General features: G+C 40.8%; 2 protein-coding genes and 3 non-coding genes across 10 annotated transcripts in view; all 5 read right to left on the bottom strand.

Annotated features, from left to right (window-relative positions):
• The window catches only part of arhgef6 (Rac/Cdc42 guanine nucleotide exchange factor (GEF) 6), a 36777-nt gene extending 25525 nt beyond the window's left edge, over positions 1-11252 (bottom strand). For both annotated transcript variants that reach the window (XM_066715177.1, XM_066715178.1), the window contains exons 1-3: positions 10809-11252; positions 7900-7983; positions 2347-2431 (exon numbers count right to left, since the gene is read on the bottom strand). In XM_066715177.1, the coding sequence (XP_066571274.1) occupies positions 2347-2431; positions 7900-7983; positions 10809-10973 (334 nt within the window). In that variant the 5' untranslated portion in view covers positions 10974-11252. The remainder of the gene's footprint in view (positions 1-2346; positions 2432-7899; positions 7984-10808) is intronic.
• Positions 11253-11969: 717 nt separating this feature from the next.
• rbmx (RNA binding motif protein X-linked) lies at positions 11970-18860 on the bottom strand. Of its 5 annotated transcripts, XM_066715174.1 has the most exons (11): positions 18260-18412; positions 17422-17550; positions 16906-17012; positions 16622-16787; positions 16099-16215; positions 15486-15603; positions 15197-15328; positions 14997-15088; positions 13125-14267; positions 12371-12462; positions 11970-12159 (listed from the first exon to the last, which is right to left on the bottom strand). In XM_066715174.1, the coding sequence occupies exons 2-9, from the start codon at positions 17528-17530 to the stop codon at positions 13948-13950; spliced, it is 1161 nt and encodes a 386-aa protein (XP_066571271.1). In that variant the 5' UTR covers positions 17531-17550; positions 18260-18412; the 3' UTR covers positions 11970-12159; positions 12371-12462; positions 13125-13947. The 5 variants fall into 5 exon arrangements, with proteins under 5 accessions (XP_066571271.1, XP_066571270.1, XP_066571269.1 ...); XM_066715173.1 differs by lacking the exon at positions 18260-18412 and adding an exon at positions 18767-18860 and having other exon boundaries at positions 12371-14267; XM_066715172.1 differs by having other exon boundaries at positions 12371-14267.
• LOC136762342 (small nucleolar RNA SNORD61) lies at positions 15794-15869 on the bottom strand. The gene has a single exon (XR_010820544.1). It is a non-coding gene; the product is annotated as a small nucleolar RNA SNORD61 (small nucleolar RNA).
• LOC136762341 (small nucleolar RNA SNORD61) lies at positions 16287-16360 on the bottom strand. The gene has a single exon (XR_010820543.1). It is a non-coding gene; the product is annotated as a small nucleolar RNA SNORD61 (small nucleolar RNA).
• LOC136762343 (small nucleolar RNA SNORD61) lies at positions 17097-17176 on the bottom strand. The gene has a single exon (XR_010820545.1). It is a non-coding gene; the product is annotated as a small nucleolar RNA SNORD61 (small nucleolar RNA).
• Positions 18861-19534: the final 674 nt, after the last annotated feature.

Raw genomic sequence — 19534 nt, 5'->3', positions numbered from 1 at the left:
CTGTGCAGGGACAAGGGGCAAGGAGCAGACTGCTGGCAAAGCAAATCCAAAAGAGGCCAGCCAGCAGCTCCTTATCAGGCTGGAACAGTGCAGCAGTGGCTCAACAGGGGGACAGAGTTGTCCCACTGAAGAATGGGGGGACCTCTACAACACAGGGGACACAGGTCCAAGGCAAGCTAAGTGGACAGGACTGTCAATAAGAGAAATATTGAAAGGCATGGCTCACTCATGCCCTGCATGGGGCTCGTCAAAACCAGATTGTCCCGTTTGCGTTTTTTACGTTACCAAGAGAGACATTCCCATGGATACGGTATGACAACAGAGAGAGGACAATCGTGCAGTTTTTGGAGTGCACTCTGGACTGTAGGTCTCAATCTTCCCCAGGTGCATTTACAAGAAGACGGGCATCTGCCAGCTAGAAGGACAGCACAGACAGACAGTCCCTGAACCGAGAGGAAGACTGCCAGACAGAAGGGGCTACCAGCCTAGGCACTTTGCTCAGAGTGACGTCGCCCAGCTTGTTATCTGGGTGTAAAGATGAGCATTCGCCAGGAATCATTTTCAATGAAGACAGTTCAACACAGTTGCACTTTACTACTGCAATCAATGCAAACTGCTGGGATGATGTCTCTAAAGGGGTTACTAGCAGGAAAGCAAATCTTAACATCATTAAAAGCCCAACTGCACTGGAAAAACTGAACCACAACCATTCCCCTCACCCTAGCCCAACCCTTACAAAAAAATACAACGATGCCACAGTTGAATAGCGGGGGGGAAAGGTCGAAAAGTAAACCACATTGAATACACAATGAACACACACTGAATACACCAGCAAATATCTGCTGGGTCCCATAAATAACGAAACTTGACGGGGAGTAGATCTGCAGGCACTTGCAGTGCACAAGATAATAATAACAAGTGTCTAAGCAACAACTGTGCCAAACTGCTCTTATCGTTGGCTTTAATTGAGGGAGGAGGGTGCGGGGACTGAAAGCAGTGCAGTCACGGTGTCTTCTGCTGTAAAGGACAGCTCATCTAAACAGGATGAGCTATAGATTGTGCATTACTTAAAAAAGTAAGGTATGGGTAAGGGATTTAAATTTAGTTTTCTTTGACTTCAAATAAGGTCAGTGTGGACTACTAAGAAGGGATGAGTTGCAGATTGGACACTGTTTCAACTAATATTATGTTGTTGTCTATTGTTGGACTATTATTATTATATGATTGTATTTATTTTATTAATTCATTAAGTTAGGGTTAAATATCAACAGTCAACTAAGACTTCTAACAAAGTTTTGGTTTTTTATTTTCAATGGGCTAACTAAGATGGGAGGAGTTGTAGACAAGCAGGCCTTTGATTCGGTTTCAGTTGTGTTATGTTCTGGAAAAACATGTAAGTCGTGTTTGATACAAGCATCTGTTAGCTGACTTGAAAACCTAGTGAAGAAAGCAAAGTGGAAGTGACGACCGGAAAGTAAAATCTGATATTAAAAATAATTGTATGAAAGTTATTAATCTGCCTTTCCCTTTTGCTGTCCTCCTTGTAGCACACTCTGCAGTCTTTCCATTCCTCCTGGGCTAGTGGAATATACATTTTGCTTTGCAACCTTTCAAAGGTTTTAAAAGCTAGTGTTTCAGGCACCTGACAGCACCTAATTACTCGGAGAACATTGCAGTAAAGATAGTAAAGATACAACCTTACACTAGCAGTGCAATGTTAATATAGGAAGTAAAGACTAAAACAAATTTAACTGATTTAGTATTGAAGGAAAATGTTTTTGTTTGTTTGTTTGTTGTTCCTGGCAGGCCGTTAGCAGCAACGTGAACACAGCAGAAGACAGCAGCTTATAAAGAACATGTTTGTGATTCACGCAATCTCTGGGAAGAATCCAGCTAAAATTACTTTGCATGCGAGATGTGCACACACACACTAGACAGCAGTTATTTTTGAGCTGCCAGGGCTGTATGTCTGCAGAACAACAATACTGATCTCAGCAAAACTTGGCAGGGTCTAAAGCATGAGCTGAAAACAGACTGTTATACAGACTGCAAACAAAAAGCAGACATCAGATGCCTGTGACTGCCTGATCGGGGTAAGGGGGAGCTGAACAGCAAAGAAGAAAATCCTTCTGCGCACAGGTGTGTGTGTGTTACATATTCCACAGCATTCTGTAGCACACTGGTTTTAATACAAACAGTGTGTGCTTTACTTAAATATAGTATGAGATTCTACAGCTGGTTGAATGGCATCTGCACTGCAGCAGGAACACAAGGAACCCAGTGAAATACAGAAGAAAATACAAAAATTAAAGGCCATGGCATATCTGAAGAAAGTCCTCTTCTTACCTTGAGTGGCAAAGTTTACAGCAAGAAGTGTGTTCAGGATCTTTCCAAAGTTTTCTCCTGTGTAGAGGCTTTCTGGTTCAAAGCCCTGGCAATTGGAATACAAGATACGTCAACCACAAACACATTCACGGACAACACATTCTACAGCAGGGTGCACCTTTTCAGAGCACAGGAAAAAATTGAATTAAATTAAATTAAAAGTAGGTCAAAATATAAAACTGTAATGTCAATTTTCACTAAACTGATTAAAATATCTGGAACTTCGCAGGATCACATGAACAGATGCTTTGCTGGAAACGTGATTCGACCTGAAAAAACTAAACAAAATGTACTGTGAAAATGATCTAAAACAGTCTGATAATCTAGGCACTTCAGGCACATGGATTAAAACCCTTTTGTGCCTGATCTAGTGGAGCCCAGTGTTCAATAGCACAGCACACTGAGGTATCCGCTTACATCTGGGAGGTACAGTTTCGCATTTTAAATAAAACATCTTAAATATAGACATTGTGCTACATTACATGTGGCTTCCTCCCCTAGACACTGCCTAACTGCAAATGGGGAGTTGGCTTCTCAAAGGGCCTGACTGAACCTCGCAAGCAGAAGTACAGTTGCCCTCAAAGCACATGCTTTCATTTCAACACGACTCTGTAAAAACACACTCAATTATTTATAAAGACTATCTTTATCAACTCATTTCTGTAACCTTTGTCAAACACACAGGCTTTGGGTTGTCCCTTATTTTAGGTCTCATTTCTGTTAAAAGATAAAGTAGTGTGTGTATATATGTAAAGCTCTGGAAGAAATTAAGAGACCACTGCAAAATTATCAGTTTCTCTGGTTTTACTATTTGTGTTTGGGTAAAATTAACATTTATGTTTTATTCTATAAACTACGGACAACATTTCTCCCAAATTCCAAATAAAAATATGAATGGAATGGAATGGCTGCCATACCTGTAGAGATGCTGATTTAAGAAAAATGTGCAGTGGTCAATTTTTTCCAGAGCTGTATATATAATACACATACACACACACACACACACACACACACACACACACACACACACATTTTTGCACAAAAGAAATACAGTGATAAGATTCTGGGATACTTTCAAATCAGTTTTTGTTTTTTAATGGGGGTGGGGGATTGCCTAAAATGTTTTTTTTCCTGCTCAAACAAAGTCAAACAAAATGAGAATACAATCAAGGCCTGTGGTGCCGTCTCTCTGTTCCTTCCTCTCTCAACTTCCCTCCAGAAGTGAAAGTTAAGCAGCACCACAGCCTGCACACACATGACCTGGCAGCCCATGTGTCTCTTTTGGCTGTAGATTAAATAAAGGTCCATATTATACAGTAAAGACAAAGGGGGAGGAAAAAAGAAAATAAGAAAACATGTATGGGCTCGGTACAGTATATGTGGTTGTGATGTATTATGCAGAACTTATTTTTTTTTCCCCTCGTGCACTGTAGCACTAAAGGCATTAATTATGGCAAGGGACTGAGGGATCAAGAAGAGACTACAGAACTAAACAAACGTATAGCAGTTCTTTCACACAGCGCCAGCTCCAGTCATTAAATTGCATTTTTTTCTTGAAAACTAATTAGGGGTGTAAGAAGAGGGGGGGGAATCTATTTCTAAAATCTTAAGTTAAAGGTTGTTTCAAGTTGTAGCCAAGGCACAAGAGAGATGAAAGACAGAGCCAGGGATTGGAGGGGGGAAGGGGTGTTTAGTTTAGTGGTGTAACACAAACCCATGGAGGGTTGTTCCCGATTGAGGTTTCAGCCTCGTTCTGAGCAAAACATAGCTCACATCTCTAATGAAGACATCAAGCAGGTACTCATGGACCCCACAAAATCTATCCGAACCCCGGTGAAGTTTATGACAGGAGTTTCTCTAGCCTGACGTCAGCACGAAAGGATTCCACTCCATAAAGCAAGAAAATAAATCTAGCTATCCGCATATTTTGTGGTTGCCTTTAAGAAGAGGGAGGTTTAGCTAAAAAGGTACTTTTTTCAGCACTATCATTGTGGATGCAACATCTTATACAACCAATCATTATGATATACTGACACAGTCTGACCTATTTCCGACCAGGCGGCAAACAGGGCTGCACTATTACAGAAAGCACAATGTGTTTTTGTAGGTTTTCGGTGGCACGCTGCACGTATGGACCCTGAGCTCTTGCAATGAAACACATGTAATACATTAAAGTTACTCATCTTACAGCTAATGGTAAGATCCGAAACCTCACAACCATCAGACTGCAGTTCCTAGCACTGGCTCACAGCAGGCCTAATCTTCACTGAGCACTTCACATACAGGGCTGTCAGCAGATCAGGGCAGAGGCCATATTAAATCAGGTCTAAGGTTAATTGTCAAACTTTTCTTCTCTGCACAGGAAGGCTCAAATCAGTGTGTTCAGTGAGCAAGGTTAAACTGCTATGTTGGTTTCAGTGTTCCTCCCAGCCTCTATTTGTCCATAATGTTAAGAAATTAATAATCAGTCTGCATTTTGGCACCTTTGTGGGAGGTGTCAAGGGGGGAGCCTGGGTTGTGACAGACGGCAAGCTTCCCCTCACCACTCAGTGTGTGGTTCCTGCTGAGCAAGATTGAGACTTTTGTTGCCATCCAAGGCTACTGCTGCAGCCTGTGTAGACAGCACACTTCTGAAAAATAATGTGTGCTCCTATTATGAGTGCTAAACTAGGATCATCTATGATTAAGAATTACATATGAAAAAATAAATAAACAGACAAACTGATAAATAAAAATACTACAAAGCTGAACACCTTCCCTCATGAAAAGGACAGGTCAGAGACCTGGTCTCAATCGCTTCACAATGAAGAGACTGGGGTCTGATGGCGAGGAGAAGGCCGAGTGGGTTGTCAAGACAGTAGGGCCTGCCTGCTGTCAGGGACAGGTGGGCTCATTTGAGGCCCTTAAGGTTCATTCGTTCTGCTGAGAAGAACTGGATGCAAAAGAAGACACTCTAGGAATGCAAGGAGTGACGATCCCAAAAGGGAACATGTAACAACACGGCACAATGAAAGATCTAAAAGATCACGATCATTTGCTAAGCTCTTCCGGTTGAAATGTTCTGAAAATTTGATTATAAAATACACAGTTCAGAGCTCTGTTGTATGCTGTTTTCTACATTTTACATGGAATCTGTATGTTATTTGGCACTTGAAAATTAACGTGTGCAATATTTTTTTCCCTTGAAGAAATTAAATGAAACATTATGTCCTTAAAGAAAATGGAAAGAAAAAAAGTGGGAAAAAAAATCATAGTCATGCGGCTTTTACATATACCACACACATCAACAGATTTCCCATTAATTGTCCTTTGGTGACTGAAATACTGTCACGGATTTTCAAGAGTGAATCATGTGCACAGATCTTTTTTGATCAAATGGCTTATAAAGACAGCCCTGTTTGTTTCTTATATTGCATCAAAACCACATAGTTATTTGCCTGTGGTATTTTAAGTTCTTTTGAAGATGAATGCATTTACTCTGGAAGTGGGAAAAGAAAAGAAAAAAATCAACATCTAAATTGATACCTACCTATTGCAGTCTTATACAAATAAGGGACTTGAGGCTTGAATGTCAAAATACAAACTAAACCTATCAAAACCCAAGAGGAGCAGGGCTGAGAAGCTTGAAGTTTTTCCAGTAGGCTGGTGTTTATGTAGTCTGACAGTGTCACATAAACACAGGACAGTGGTTTTCACTATACACCATTACCATCCACTGGGCCCTATTATTAAAGGATTTGGGACAACGGGCCACTTGCTGAAGGTGTATAGGGCAATTCAATAAAGGCAAGCAGCAAGTCCAAGAGGAACCATTCAGCATATGGACTTCATAAATCTGAGGGGTACACTACTCTTCCCAAAATATCACTTCGTGCAATACTACACAATTTCATGGGATATGCCAGAGGAAAAATCAACCACAGGCTGTCTGACACTGAAGTGGGTTATCAGATCAAACTGGGTGACTGGTCTAAAATCAAACATCAAGGATATAACCACACAGGTGTGACCACCCTATTAGGGAGTAAAATGTGCTTTATGGCAGGGCAGCCACCCACAGGCTGCTGATCACACATGTGAATACACAGAGGTGCTTGTGGGCTATCAGAAGTGAGGCTCACAATGCTAAGGAAGCATCCTGTGTTGGGGTGAGTCATGCCATACAGAGTATGTTTTGTAGGTATCTCAGTCACCAATTGCTAAATACCTGACGCAAATGGTAAGTCTGACTAATTAAGCAAATCTTCGCCTCAATTAATTTATTAAGGTAACTGGAGAAAACAAACCAGGGCTGCCTAAGATCATGGTTTGCAGCTAATGAGAGCGTGTGTGTGCAATCTGCTCCCAAATTGCTTTGCAGTCCAGTGTATTAGCGGCAGTGTGATGCTATAGCCCTGCTTATGATTTGTATTAGGGCAGCTGGTTGACAATCTTAAAACATTGTGCCATTCTGGACCATACTGTACTGCCAATATTGAAACGCATAAACCTGGAATTGTAACAGAGGTTGCACGAAACTAGTATCCAAAACCATTCACAATCAGGGCCTGTTTCGAGTGCTATCCTACACACCTCTGGGGTGAACTGGAATGGCAAATCACTGAAATATCCAAAAAAACAACTTCTCTCTCGACTTCACATACTATCTTAAAACAATGTAGTGCACGTTGATGGAAAGTGACCCTTTTTCGGATTGGAGCACCCCATTAAAGCTGTAGTGTACACAACAAAAATAATCTTGTCTTGTGTGTCCTTTCAAAGATTTGCATTTGCCCTACTGCTTTCAGGCAGAAATTGCGAATTAATTGCCATCTAAACATATAGGACACAAAATATCATATTATCCTCTGCATGATATATACAAAGCTCCCATCTTTGCTGCACAAGGAGAGCTGTGACAATGACAAACACGCCAGTATCACAAATCAAATGGAGGCCCTGGACCTGACACTGCGGTGTATATAACCTTTTTCACTGGAATTTCGACTTCAAGCGCAATTACCTTACATAACGTCTCAAAATATGTATCAAAATGCAGAACAAGAGCAGGCATCCCCATGCGTTTTATTTATTTAATAACTGCGGTACACTTTATGCAGTTGTGCAGTTGTGCTGGGATCTTCTTGGACACCCCAGCTCGCCATACTCTGGCTTTGCAGGCAATTAGTATCTCATGAATAATAAGACAGCAATCAGAAATACAGTACAGGATACACAATGACCAACAATGCAGCAGTAAAAAAAAAAAAAAAAAAAAAGTAAGCCCTGGTACAAATATCGCGTAAACTTGTGATTATTATTTCAGATTATACTGTAAAGCATGTTGTTTTATTTATAATTACCACATCATTGGAAGTGAACCACATGTCTCTACATGTCAAACACGCACACCTATGAGAACAATGATCACGGTCAAAATAGGGAAACAATGTAACTAATGGGGGGAAAGGTACGACAAACAAAAAAGAAAGAGAATGATCAACGCTGTCGTCCGATGCTATACCCCTCACTTACCTCTATTTTCAACGTTGTACATCCTTTGAGGAACTCTCTGATGTTGGCCAGGCAGTCCGCTTCGGTCCTCGGCTCCGGGCAGTACTAAACACAGCAACACATACGCACAAAATAAATACATAAACCGATTTAAAAACGGCCTATGGAAGCTTCCGTGTTTACTTCATCGGAGCCGGCAGCTAGAGCACACCGACAAATTATAAGCAGCCATCGGAGTTTGATCACAGGCGTTTTGTTTTCCTCCAGTTCGCAAAGTGACTGTAGCGCCTCCTCCCCGCCCCCCGCCGCGCAGCGAGCTGTCACAGGAAGAGAGCGGCGAGCGGACGTGACGTAAGCGCCCAGCCGGATCTGCGTCCGAATGGCACGGCACTTCGGAGGAAACGGTTTACGGCAGCAGCTCATAACCATTATAATCGTTTTGATGACTGCACAGGGGCATAAAGAAGATAGGAAGTGCTGTAGATATTATTTATACATGCCGATCAAATGATAACTCGTGTTCGTGGAAAACAAGAAAAATATCAATATCAGAGGCATTTAATAAGGAGTAATCTTCCTGCTGGATCTCACCCACACTGTGGGTAATACTAACAGCTCCAGAGATAAACCAGGATCACGACGGTTTTGATCAATTTCGAGGTTGTTGTATATACAAAGCTGAATATCAATAGATAGCAGGACAATTATTCATAAGGGCTTTGGCTAACTTGTTCAGTAAAGCAACTGACATTTTCCTTTTCTAATATGTGGATTACCAAAGCACCAAATGAACAAGAAAACCTAAGCAGTGCGTTGCTGACTGCACTCGGACTCAACAGTGAAGAGGACATGTCTCTATGTCCCAATTGTCCAAACTGACTTTTACTTTCAGGGTTTTAAAAGACTCACTGGCAGTGGGTTGGTCTCAAAGGCCAGATTTGACTGGACTCTGGTAGGACTCTGCTGTCCTACCACTTGAGCTAGAAGGATTTACCTTTAATGTGAAGATAGTAATACTGCTATCTTTTATGTATATTTTTAAAAGAAGGACAGGTTGGCTGCAGCTGACAGCTGTAAAATACACAACTACATCCATATAACTAGGTGTGTAGCGTATATGTGTCTGCCTATCCAACAAGGCTGAAGACCCCTGTACTGTGCTGCGAGATGTGGATATAGTGGTGAATATCTTTAATGAGGAAAAACAACATACAGAGACATTAATGTATTGAGATTCATTCATTCATTTCATTTTTAGTCTTTAAATATTGAGAGGTGGGGTCTGGAACCAACGGAGTAATAGTCTGGTGCCCTACTGATTGAGATAACAAGGCTATTGAGACTACATAGTACTGCACTATGTACATTCGTGCATATATATAGTGGTAATAATTAGTACAGTACAATGGAATATTGCTGTTGTTACAATAGGGATCCAATACAATGGGTGACTGTAGTGACAGCACAGCACAGTAGAATACATGTTAAAATAGGGTTCTCCAGTAGGTAACAGTCAGAAAGTGTCATAGATGATAAGGCCTGTTATATGGGACAGCCCAAGTGTGATGAGTCAGTAAACATTTGCTATTTGGACTGTGTGTTTATGTATGTATACTGTACTTACAATCTACATAATCAGGGATGGAGACCCCTGCTGTACTGTACTAAGAGATATGATTATAATAAGTGGGTTTCAAAGCATAGACCCCAAGAGTAAGAGTTTTCTGCTACTCCAAGTTCTCATTGTTCTAGGTGCACAGCGACACAAGCAACCAGAGGTGTGGCTGTGGTCCTCGATTCCTGGTGGTTTACAGTGAATCAGATATTTGAGCCTCCAGTGGCTTAGATAATGACCTCCGAGATATCTGCAAAGTGGTCACCCAATGGATCTAGGAACTTTAGATTCATATTCTGTTTTGGGTAGCCCTGAATAACCTTGTGTGCAATACTATGTAAGACTACGGCTTTATTGTCTTGAGTTGTTTTTAATGTATGTATGTGTGTGATTGTGTTAGAGAGAGATTCATTTCACAATGGCTATTGCACATGCAAACAGTGCTGTGCACGCTGCTAGAGCGATTGTTAGGTCGCGTTCGTGTAGCGCAGATTGAAACGGTTATGCGCGGATCTGCGCTCCTCCACCAATGGGATCGGTGGAATTGTGCAGATCTGCGCGGAACTGCGGACATCTGCGCATCATGGGCCGTGACGCATCTTACAACAGTTAAGCATAACTTGCGAGAACGAGTGCGTGCTTCAACATGACTTCTGTTTATGCGCCAAAATTGCACATAAAGAATGTAAAAAAAACATCAATCAGAGCTTTATTTTACCTAAAAACTTAAAAATTATATGAGCTGGAAATTGCCTGAGAAGGAACAGTGAACTGACAGCATAAATCAACACCTAAACAGTATCTAAACACGAAATGACATATTATCTCCTTTTATAATAGAACTGATAACCACCATGTATATAAACCACATTACATAAAATACATTAAATAATAATAATAATAATAAAAACGAGGCACATATGCGATAAATTATGATTGTATTGGTTCTGAAAGCAGAAAAGCTGTTGTCTAGCTACAGGAAGTTGAAAAACTTGTCATTTTTAAAAGTGCAGCCGCATTTCTGTAACATTTTTAAAAGCTTATTTGCTACTAAATCGCACACAAGGTGCTGTTGGAAAATCGTTAAGCTCGGGTATTTTGAGCTGTAACAAGTTTTAACAGTACATGAATCTGAAAAAGGGCTGATGCATCTCATTGGCGCTTGGGTAACAACATGCTTCCTCAAGGTGTTGTTCACGGATATATAAAAACGTTTCGAGCTGTTCATTACATTTTAAATATGCATGCATCGTTTCTTGGGAAAATGAGATTCCCTCGACACGAAGCCGCCGAGACCCGAGTTCGCATTCCTCACCTTGTGGACGGACCCGGGTACGAGCCTGTCCATGAGCTTGCACAGAACCACCCCATCTTTCAGACACGATTTAAGGAACTCTTCTGGGTCCGCAATGTTCTTCTTGGGCGAGTTTAGGACTCCTAAAGATATGAGCCACGTTACCGCCTGTTCCTCCGGGTTCATTGCTGTTCAATGCCGATTTACAGTCGCCCCAACTTTCAGAGCAGCTCGAGTTGTTTCAAGATGTGGCCACATCCGCGATACAATCAACACTTCTGCTTTTTTTTTTTTTGGTATTACAATCTTGAGCTCGCCGCAAGGCTACTTTGTACTAATCCAGCCCCCGATGGATCTTGGGCTTTATTTAGACTGGCAGGGAAATCGCCTGTTTATCAGGAAATTATAATTTTCCTATGGTAATTACTTCCCTTCTGTTTGCAAACTGATCCGAGGACGCACACATCACAGACCACTGATTGCGCCCATTGAACTTCAGCGACTGCGTACCAATGCAAACCCTGCGATTTTTGGATTCGCTGGATTAATGGCATCGCAAAATAAAAGTCCTATTCAAATGTTGAGCGAGTTTCATTTTTCACTTCCCCGTTACTAGAGGAAAGAAATACTTATCTATATAGTACAGTGCAATCCTTCGCTTTTAGGTCGTTACACACCAGTCTAATGCTATTCGGCAACACCCGCATTACCATTATATATATATATATATATATATAGTATATCCACACAAATTGAATTTTGAAGACTTTCATAAACCTTACTATATATAAAACCAATTTACACTTACAAATGGGAGGAACAAATCAAAACGTGACGTTTACACAATCAGCAGATGTATACACAGCCATTTAAACACTATTTTATTGGCAAATTGTAACCTATTTGAAGATTTTAAACCAGAATAGCAGTTATACTTGCATGCCCCCCCCCCAGAATAAGGTTTAAAATCACAAGCAACTTCCCAATTTTAGGTGAAAAACCTTTAAACCTGTACAGCTAGTGGATCCATTTATAGAATCCTTAATTCTATCCACTTTAAATATATATGGTCCATTGCCACATTTTAAATGGAAGGGGGGGGGGAGAAAAGAAAAAGAAAATAAAGCTTGTAATGCTACAGAAAATTTAATTCATTCACAGGAATAAAATGAAAACCAACTGTTCAGATTAATAGATTTTTTTCTTTTATTGAAGTACAAAATTAAATGAACCCACACATCCCATTGAAAAAGGGGATGTCTATCCTTCAGCCTGAACTGAAGAATTTATCTTCTGCTGGGTTTTACGACGTTAACACTCAAGGTCTTCCCTTCGATACCAGGGACATCTCTCCATGAACCAATACAGCATCCTGTTGAAGGGGGGGAGAGGAAAACAAAATTATATTTGCCCCAAGGCATTCTTTCTGTGGTCTAGGCAAATTGCCTTTTGATTTCCAGTGTTATGATAAGGCCTCCATCTCCACCATGTAAATAGTGACTGCAAACCTTTATTCTCCTGCTCACATTTCACAAACAAAAAACATATTTCAAAACATTCTGCAAGAACCATCTAAAGCCTACCTTTCAGATCGCTTTCCATTCCCGATTTCCCAAAGCATGGAATCATTGAGTTAGTTCCTATTTAAGCAGTTCACGTACACCTTGTCCTCACCCTGTAACAAATACACAATTAATATGCAGCAGTTTACGAAACTCCAAAATATTGATTAGAAGACGAAATAAACTCACAAGATACACTTAGTTTCATCCAAGCAGTATTAAGCTACGATCCAATTTGCTCTTGCTCCGACTTTTCCAGGTTGTTCCAAGTTAGCTTTTTCCATCACAGGTTTGCTTTCCTTTTGTTTGAATTTGAACTTTCCTCATTTTAAAGCATCAAGGGTTGCAGAAACTTTACTTTGAACCAACACATCCTTTATACTAGGACATTTTAATTTTTCAAACATACAAAAAAAAAAAAAAAAAAAAAAAACACTAAAGTCCATTGAAAATTACTTGGCTGGGCTTAATGCAACTTCCTTAGGTGAATATATACAGATTTCAACTTTAAGAATTTCATCTGGTGCTTGACAATGACCATTGCGAACTAACCCTAAGGTTATGACTTGAGAAGAAAAATACGAGGCTTGCAGTTTTGCCGCATTTCTCTTACAAGGTACGAGCCAACACCCATCTCAGGTGACACTTTCAATATTGAAGTTGTAGTTTAAAGCACCAACCTTTGCAGAGAAGGCCATTATTGCCAGTTAACGGATATTTCAGATGGGGTGGGGAAAAGCATGAAATTAAAAACAAAAAGATTGGCTTTGCTTACCATCTGTTGTCACAGGCAACTTGTTTAAATCTGTTGAGTGTTGGAAAGATTCACTTGCATTTTGGTTGTCACGTTCTTTGGTTAGGTCGTTGTAAACCATCAGTTTATTCTTTATGACGAGGGATCCTTTTCAACTGAGGAAAACTACTGGTATAAAGAGTTTGCAACAAACATTTGCCTTTGTTCTGCAGTGACACCACGGTCCAACAATGAATCTGCATGTGGAAAATTTGGATATACAGCATTTTATTTACAATATATGAATTAAATAAAAGGTCCAATGTTTGCGGTTCATCAATACTTTTGAATTGCTGGATGGAAACCGGATTTCATTTCAAATGGAGTAATACTCTTTAAAGGCAAATGCAGATTTGTGAATACATTGTTTGGTTTGAAAATCCACTAGTTTTGATCACAAGGTTGTTGATAAAAACTTTATTAGTAAATGTAAAGGCATGTTATTCCAGGGAATTGAAGCAAGTTTAACAGCACTAGTGTACAAAAAAAAAAAGTCTAATACACAACTTTTAAAATGACTGGAGTATTAACACGGGAGGAGGGGGTGGGAGGGGGTAAAATATATAAAACAAAAGGTCATATAAACAAATTTCTTCTCAAATAAAAGTTATGGTGGTGAAGGGGTGTGGGGGAGGGGAAAAAGCTCAACAATAAGCTTTGTTTTCTGTCCACAAAAGTTCAATCCATTTTGATAGCTCTCCTTTTCAAAAGCACAGAATATGCACGTACACGCACTGTTCCTTTTTTTTTTTTTTGTCATGGTTTTTCTTTCAAGTCTGTTTTGATTTCACTTTGAGGTCCATCCTTAGTATCTGCTTCGAGCTATTCCCCTATCGGAACGGCTTCCCCCACGGCCGCCACCTCGGGGGGCTCCGCGGCTGGAACTGCTGTACGACTCCCGAGGAGGGTAGCCTCTCTCGATCGGGGGTGCCGGTCCCCTCTCCTGCCTGCCAATACGCTCGCCGCGACTGGCGGAGTACGGGTCGCTTCTGCTGCTGGGGTAACTGTCACGACTTCCATATCCATCCCTGGAACTGCTGCCATAGTCGTCATAGCGACTGCTTCCACCACTTCCACCGTAGGATGGTGGGGGACCCCTTGAAGGTGGGGCGCTGCGCGAGTTACCTGCAGGGTCAATGGGTCAGGTAATTGGCAAGTTTATCACGTTAACATTTTCTCTTTTGCATGTTTCTTTTTGGATTGCTTTTTTTGCATTTTGTCGTTTTCCCCTCCCTAAAAATATCTTGTTAGGCCACCAAGTTTATTTATTTATTTATTTATTTTTTAAATGAACTTTGTCAAAGCAAGAATTGGTGAGGCACTTTAATTTCTTGGCCTTCCACAAATATGAAGTTTGATCTGCATTCACAAGGGAAGCAATTAACCTGCAATTCCCCATACAGTATCCACGTTATCAACTGGTAAGTTATTTTCAAGGAAGGTCACCAACGCAATGAAGACGAAAACCCTGTAACATGCCAGTGAGCATTGATTTCCTTGGGCAGCTGCTTTTGTTTTCCTCTTTAGATATCCAACTTTACCTTAGCATAGCAGATTGGACACTTGGGTGATTTTTCACTTTTGTTCTTGATGCTTTTGGCATTTTTGTTTGCGTGCTTTTAAAAAAAATTATGTTTTCCACAGCGAGACTGTGCCCGTTTCCTTGGAGGGTGAATTTCTGAGGCTTTTGGCGAACACTGCTCTGGTTTGCAAGCCTTTTTTGTACAAGTTTTCCAAGGAAGAGTTTGGATTCAATGGCTCCAGGAGAATCTGAATCTTAAATTGTGCAGGACACGCCTAGCTCTACACAAACATGAAGTATGTGCCTAGACTTTATAAAGTGGACCATCTTACCATAACCATCATAGGGATCTCTGTAGGAACCTGCGCTGGGTCGGTCAAGGTAGCCCCTAGGCTCACGGCCTCCACCATAGCCATCACGGTCACTTCAAAGCAAGAGGAATGAAGAACCAAGTAAGATTGCATTCTGATGGCACACATTCCCTATGACAAGGCTCATTTCCATTAGTTAAACCACACACACTAAACCATACCTATAGCCTCGTGAAATTGATCCATATTCATCTCTGGAACTGGAGTGAGGATATTCACGGTAGGCATAATCTCTTGGGGGTGGGGCGTAATCTCGCGTTTCCCTGGAACTGATGTAATCCCGACTAGAGTAACTGGAGAAGGGAGGGAAGTGGGGAGAGAAATTAAATCCCTGCATACAATTTCATAAAATACACTGTAGTCTATTTGGATATGCATTACAGAATTTGGAGCAGAATGTACCTAGTAACATGGATTATAGTCCACTTAAAAAATGCAAGATTTACAGACCTGTCCTTTGTGCTGTAATGGTCATCCCTCGGAGATGGATAGTCATCTCTCCTGGAAAGCATGGCGTCTCTACGGGGTGGTGGTGGTCCATAGGGGTCTCTCTCCCGTGACATTGGAGCTGGTGGAAGAATTAAATCACCTTACAGTACATCATGATACGAAGTTTCTTTCACATGGTGTGGACTACCTTAACACTCAACACCCAGGATTACCAGTAAACATTTTAAATCATACATGTTAATTCTCACATTATACAAAAAGTGACCGCTAATTCTAGACATGAACCTAAGAACTAATCTAAGTCAAGAAAGCTCAGGACTTCTTAGAGGATAGAAAAAGGTATTTCAGCTCATTGCTGATCAAAACCTTGGTTTTCATCATTGCTTTCTGGGGTTTTGCTTTCAGTATTTGTGGTTTGTGCAGATTAAGTTGTATTGCATGCCATACGTGGTTCATTGATAGGTTTTCTGTAGTTTCCATTTGCTGCAAATCATTTGCCCTCTGGGACACAATACTGAAAAGACTGAAATTCCAAATATTCACACCAGCAGTGTACAGTACACTAGGGAATATTTAAGTAATGTCAAGAGGCCATGCCATCAAAGCAACTTACGTCTGCCCATTGGTCCCGAGGGTGCAGATCTCTTGGGAGGGGGTCCTCCGTTGCGAAGTGGGGGTCCTCTCTTCATTGGTGGTGGGCCTCTGGACGATATGCCTTTAAAAAAGGGATCTACAAACTCTTAGTACTCACAGTCATTTCAGAAGGACTTTCTTTAGCCTTTTTTGATGAATACTTCATGTAAGCTCAGAACTTCTTAGAGGACAAGTAAGGCAATATCAGTTCTAGGGATCAAAGCCTTTTTTATCATCAAAGCCTACAATCAGGTATTCAGAAAGAACAGGGGCCTCATTTGCTTGCCAATATTAAACCCATAAAGACATTGTTGACTATGAAAACTGAACCCCCCTTCAGGGAATTTATGATAATACTCATTATACAATAAGATGCAATGGTATCCGATTGCAAGTGCAATCCTATAAGTTTACAGAAACAAGCAAATGTCAAATCAAAGTCAAATTTAGATCCAGTGTCCCTCAGTCTGAAAAGGGAAACTATGCTGTGATGCACCAGGTACCTCGAGTTGGGGGGCCTCTCATTCCACTCGGTGCTCCTCTAGAGCCTCTTGGGCCTCTGGGCAACCCTCGACTCCTGGGGTGAAGTGAAGGTGGCCCACGCCGACCTCCGGACTCGAAGGATGGTTTTGTCGCTTGCTCTACTTTAATTGGCTTACCATCAAGGGACTGGAAGGCAATACAAGTGTAGAAAGATGAGCCAACTTTTTCCATTCTGTACTGCATTCCATTTTCTTTAAAGCACAAAATGTACACACTATTCTACGACCAAGGAAAGAAACTATACCTTTCCGTTCATTTCCCTTGCAGCATCCTTTGCATCAGCTGGGCTTTCAAATGTCACAAAAGCAAAACCCCGGGATTTGTTGGTTTCACGATCTTTCATCAACAGCACTTGGGGGGGGGGGGGGGGAGAAAAAAAAAAAAGTGTGACTGCCTATTCTAGACATGAATCTACAAAATGAATAATATTCAAGCAAGCTCAGAACTTCTTAGAGGATAGAAAAAAAAAGGTATTTCAGCTCATTCCTGATCAAAACCTTGGTTTTCATCATTGCTTACAACCACAAATCTGCAGGAAAGGGGTGGTTTATATTGGAAGCTTTGCCACAGTTCATATCTAGACATTGTAACAACGTCATCCAAATAGTAAGCTAACATCTTGTTGACGATCACCAATCTAGAACATTATCCAAGTCCAGTAGACCTATAAAACAGTGTTGCAAATGTAGCTGCGTTAAAAACTGTGGCAAACTACCGACCTAAACTGAACCCCCTTGAGATCACACACTTTGGGATTTACCTTCCACTACTCTGCCGAATTTGCCGAAATACTGTTCCAGGGCCTTCTCGTTGGTCTCGGTGTTCAGCCCACCGATGAAAAGCTTCCCCGGGCGGTCTGCCTCAGCCATATTTGCCCCTGTTTTAATTTCTAAAACAAACACAAACACATACACAGATATACATTATTGGACAATTGCCGCGCATCAATTTGTGGTGAACGTCTCGGCGAGGGAGCGGTATGTTATGGACATGAACCTTCAAAATGATACCAGCCACTCAAACCTGTAACTTACAGGCCCCAGGCGTCACACCCTTTGGTATCACCTATTACGACAATAATTCATTAAACATTTAATTTTACCTAAAGGGTGCTCTTCAATTGGCCGACAAGACAACGCCTGGTTAGCCGTTAACTTATGTTTTTCCGATAAATTACCAAACAGACAAGTAAAACTTAGTAGACGCAGCCTACGAAGCATGCAAGACAAAATGGCGGACTTGAAATGAATGGTGGAGTGAAGCGTTTTTCTTTGCAATATGGCGAACATGAGAGTGACTTTCCATTTCGTATTACAAAAACAGAATAATTTCTCAACGTGCATGCATTTATTACACCTATCTAATAAAGACTGCGCCCACATTCAATAAAATGGCGGCTCGGCGTACCAATTTTCTTTCGATTCAATGCCACATTAAAACAATTCTCGCATACGTTTACATGGCAGTGTAGGAACGTAGCCAGAATAAAAACAAATTCTACACACAAAAAAAGGACGTTCGGTTTTCGTGTACATTTTACCATAGCACTAAATATAAATATATTAAAAATATAAATAAACTGCAAGTATCCTACTTACCACACAACAAGAATTCGCCGTGCGCAATGAGAACCAAACAAAGGCGCCCGTTGACTTTATAGTGATCATGTGTTCCTGTTCATAACGAGGCTGTACGCCCCGGATGTTACGTTATTTTAGTTACAGGTCGTTTAACCAAAGATGGAGGGTCTTTGATTATACCCGCTGTACCAATAAGAAAGATGGATATGTTTTAAACTCATTTTTGGTAATATTAATCTCCGGCAAAAAAAGAAATGGCAAAGAACACGAAAGAGAATGTACTATAAAACGCATAACACAAAAAAGTCGACAAATTAGCACGGATATAGGTGTATACTTGTATATTCATATTTTAAATACAACAATTAATGTAGTATTAAATCTTGCACGGGATTCTAGCAATATTTTTTTTAAGTATGTCCTCAACATTCCTCTTTCCCCAAATGATTATAAAATATAGCATATTTCGTAAAAACAAACAGTAAAAAAGCAGTTGCAACGAAATAATATTAATTAAACCATAACCTTTTTAAGGCACGTCAATTCCTTTTTTAAGGTGGTCCACACATTTATCTTTGTAGATCTTCCCTTCCCTTCAGAACAGTCCATTTCAGATGACGTATTTCTGGGAATCGCTCTATGACTGTGGTGGCGTTCGAGAAGCGCAGATGTCCGCAATTCTGCGCAGATCTGCAGACCTCCACCGATCCCATTGGTGCAGCCGCGCAGATCGGCGCAGAACTGCGGGAATCTGCACTACACGGGCGCGACCTTTGGCACCGCGCTGCAGCAGACCGGGTCGCCACACAGTAAAAGAGCGCCAGCCGACAAAGAGGGCAGCCTACTGGCTACTGCCACCTAGTCTGGGGGTGTCTTATTTTTCCATGAATGACACACATACAGTATTAGATGAATACATGGTGAAAATGTTCGTTTCTTTTATTGTCTTTACTTGGTTATATAATGGACTTCATATAATATATATATATAATAAAACCGCTCACAAACTACATCCCACAATGTCATAGAGTTGGCGGGTAATTTTTTGTAATATATCTTAATATCTCAATAATCAAATTTAAATATAAAATACAAAATACAACTTAACGTATACATAGCAAACGACATGAATAAAGTTCGTGTTTTATGGGGTATAACCATCAGAAGACACATCATGCAAAAAAGTAGTTTACGCAGTTTACTAGCATAGCATCGTACGCAGCACTATACCTACATAAGATGGCGTGTCTCTTTACATACCTAAAGGCCGTTATGACCAATCTATCTATTCTA

Source organism: Amia ocellicauda, chromosome 10 (assembly GCF_036373705.1).
Source record: "Amia ocellicauda isolate fAmiCal2 chromosome 10, fAmiCal2.hap1, whole genome shotgun sequence".
NCBI lineage: Eukaryota > Metazoa > Chordata > Actinopteri > Amiiformes > Amiidae > Amia > Amia ocellicauda.
Note: the sequence above shows the minus strand (reverse complement) of the source record. Positions and strands in the feature narration are given on the sequence as shown.

What these genes read in the sequence shown, in the direction of transcription:
- rbmx (XM_066715173.1), bottom strand. Translation starts at nt 17,530, where the DNA reads ATGGCTGAGGCAGACCGCCCGGGGAAGCTTTTCATCGGTGGGCTGAAC. An exon ending in CAAGGGAAATGAACGGAAAG is followed by an intron (nt 16,788 to 16,905) that starts GTATAGTTTCTT and finishes ATTGCCTTCCAG; the next exon opens with TCCCTTGATGGTAAGCCAAT. An exon ending in CTCGGGACCAATGGGCAGAC is followed by an intron (nt 15,604 to 16,098) that starts GTAAGTTGCTTT and finishes TTCTTCCACCAG; the next exon opens with CTCCAATGTCACGGGAGAGA.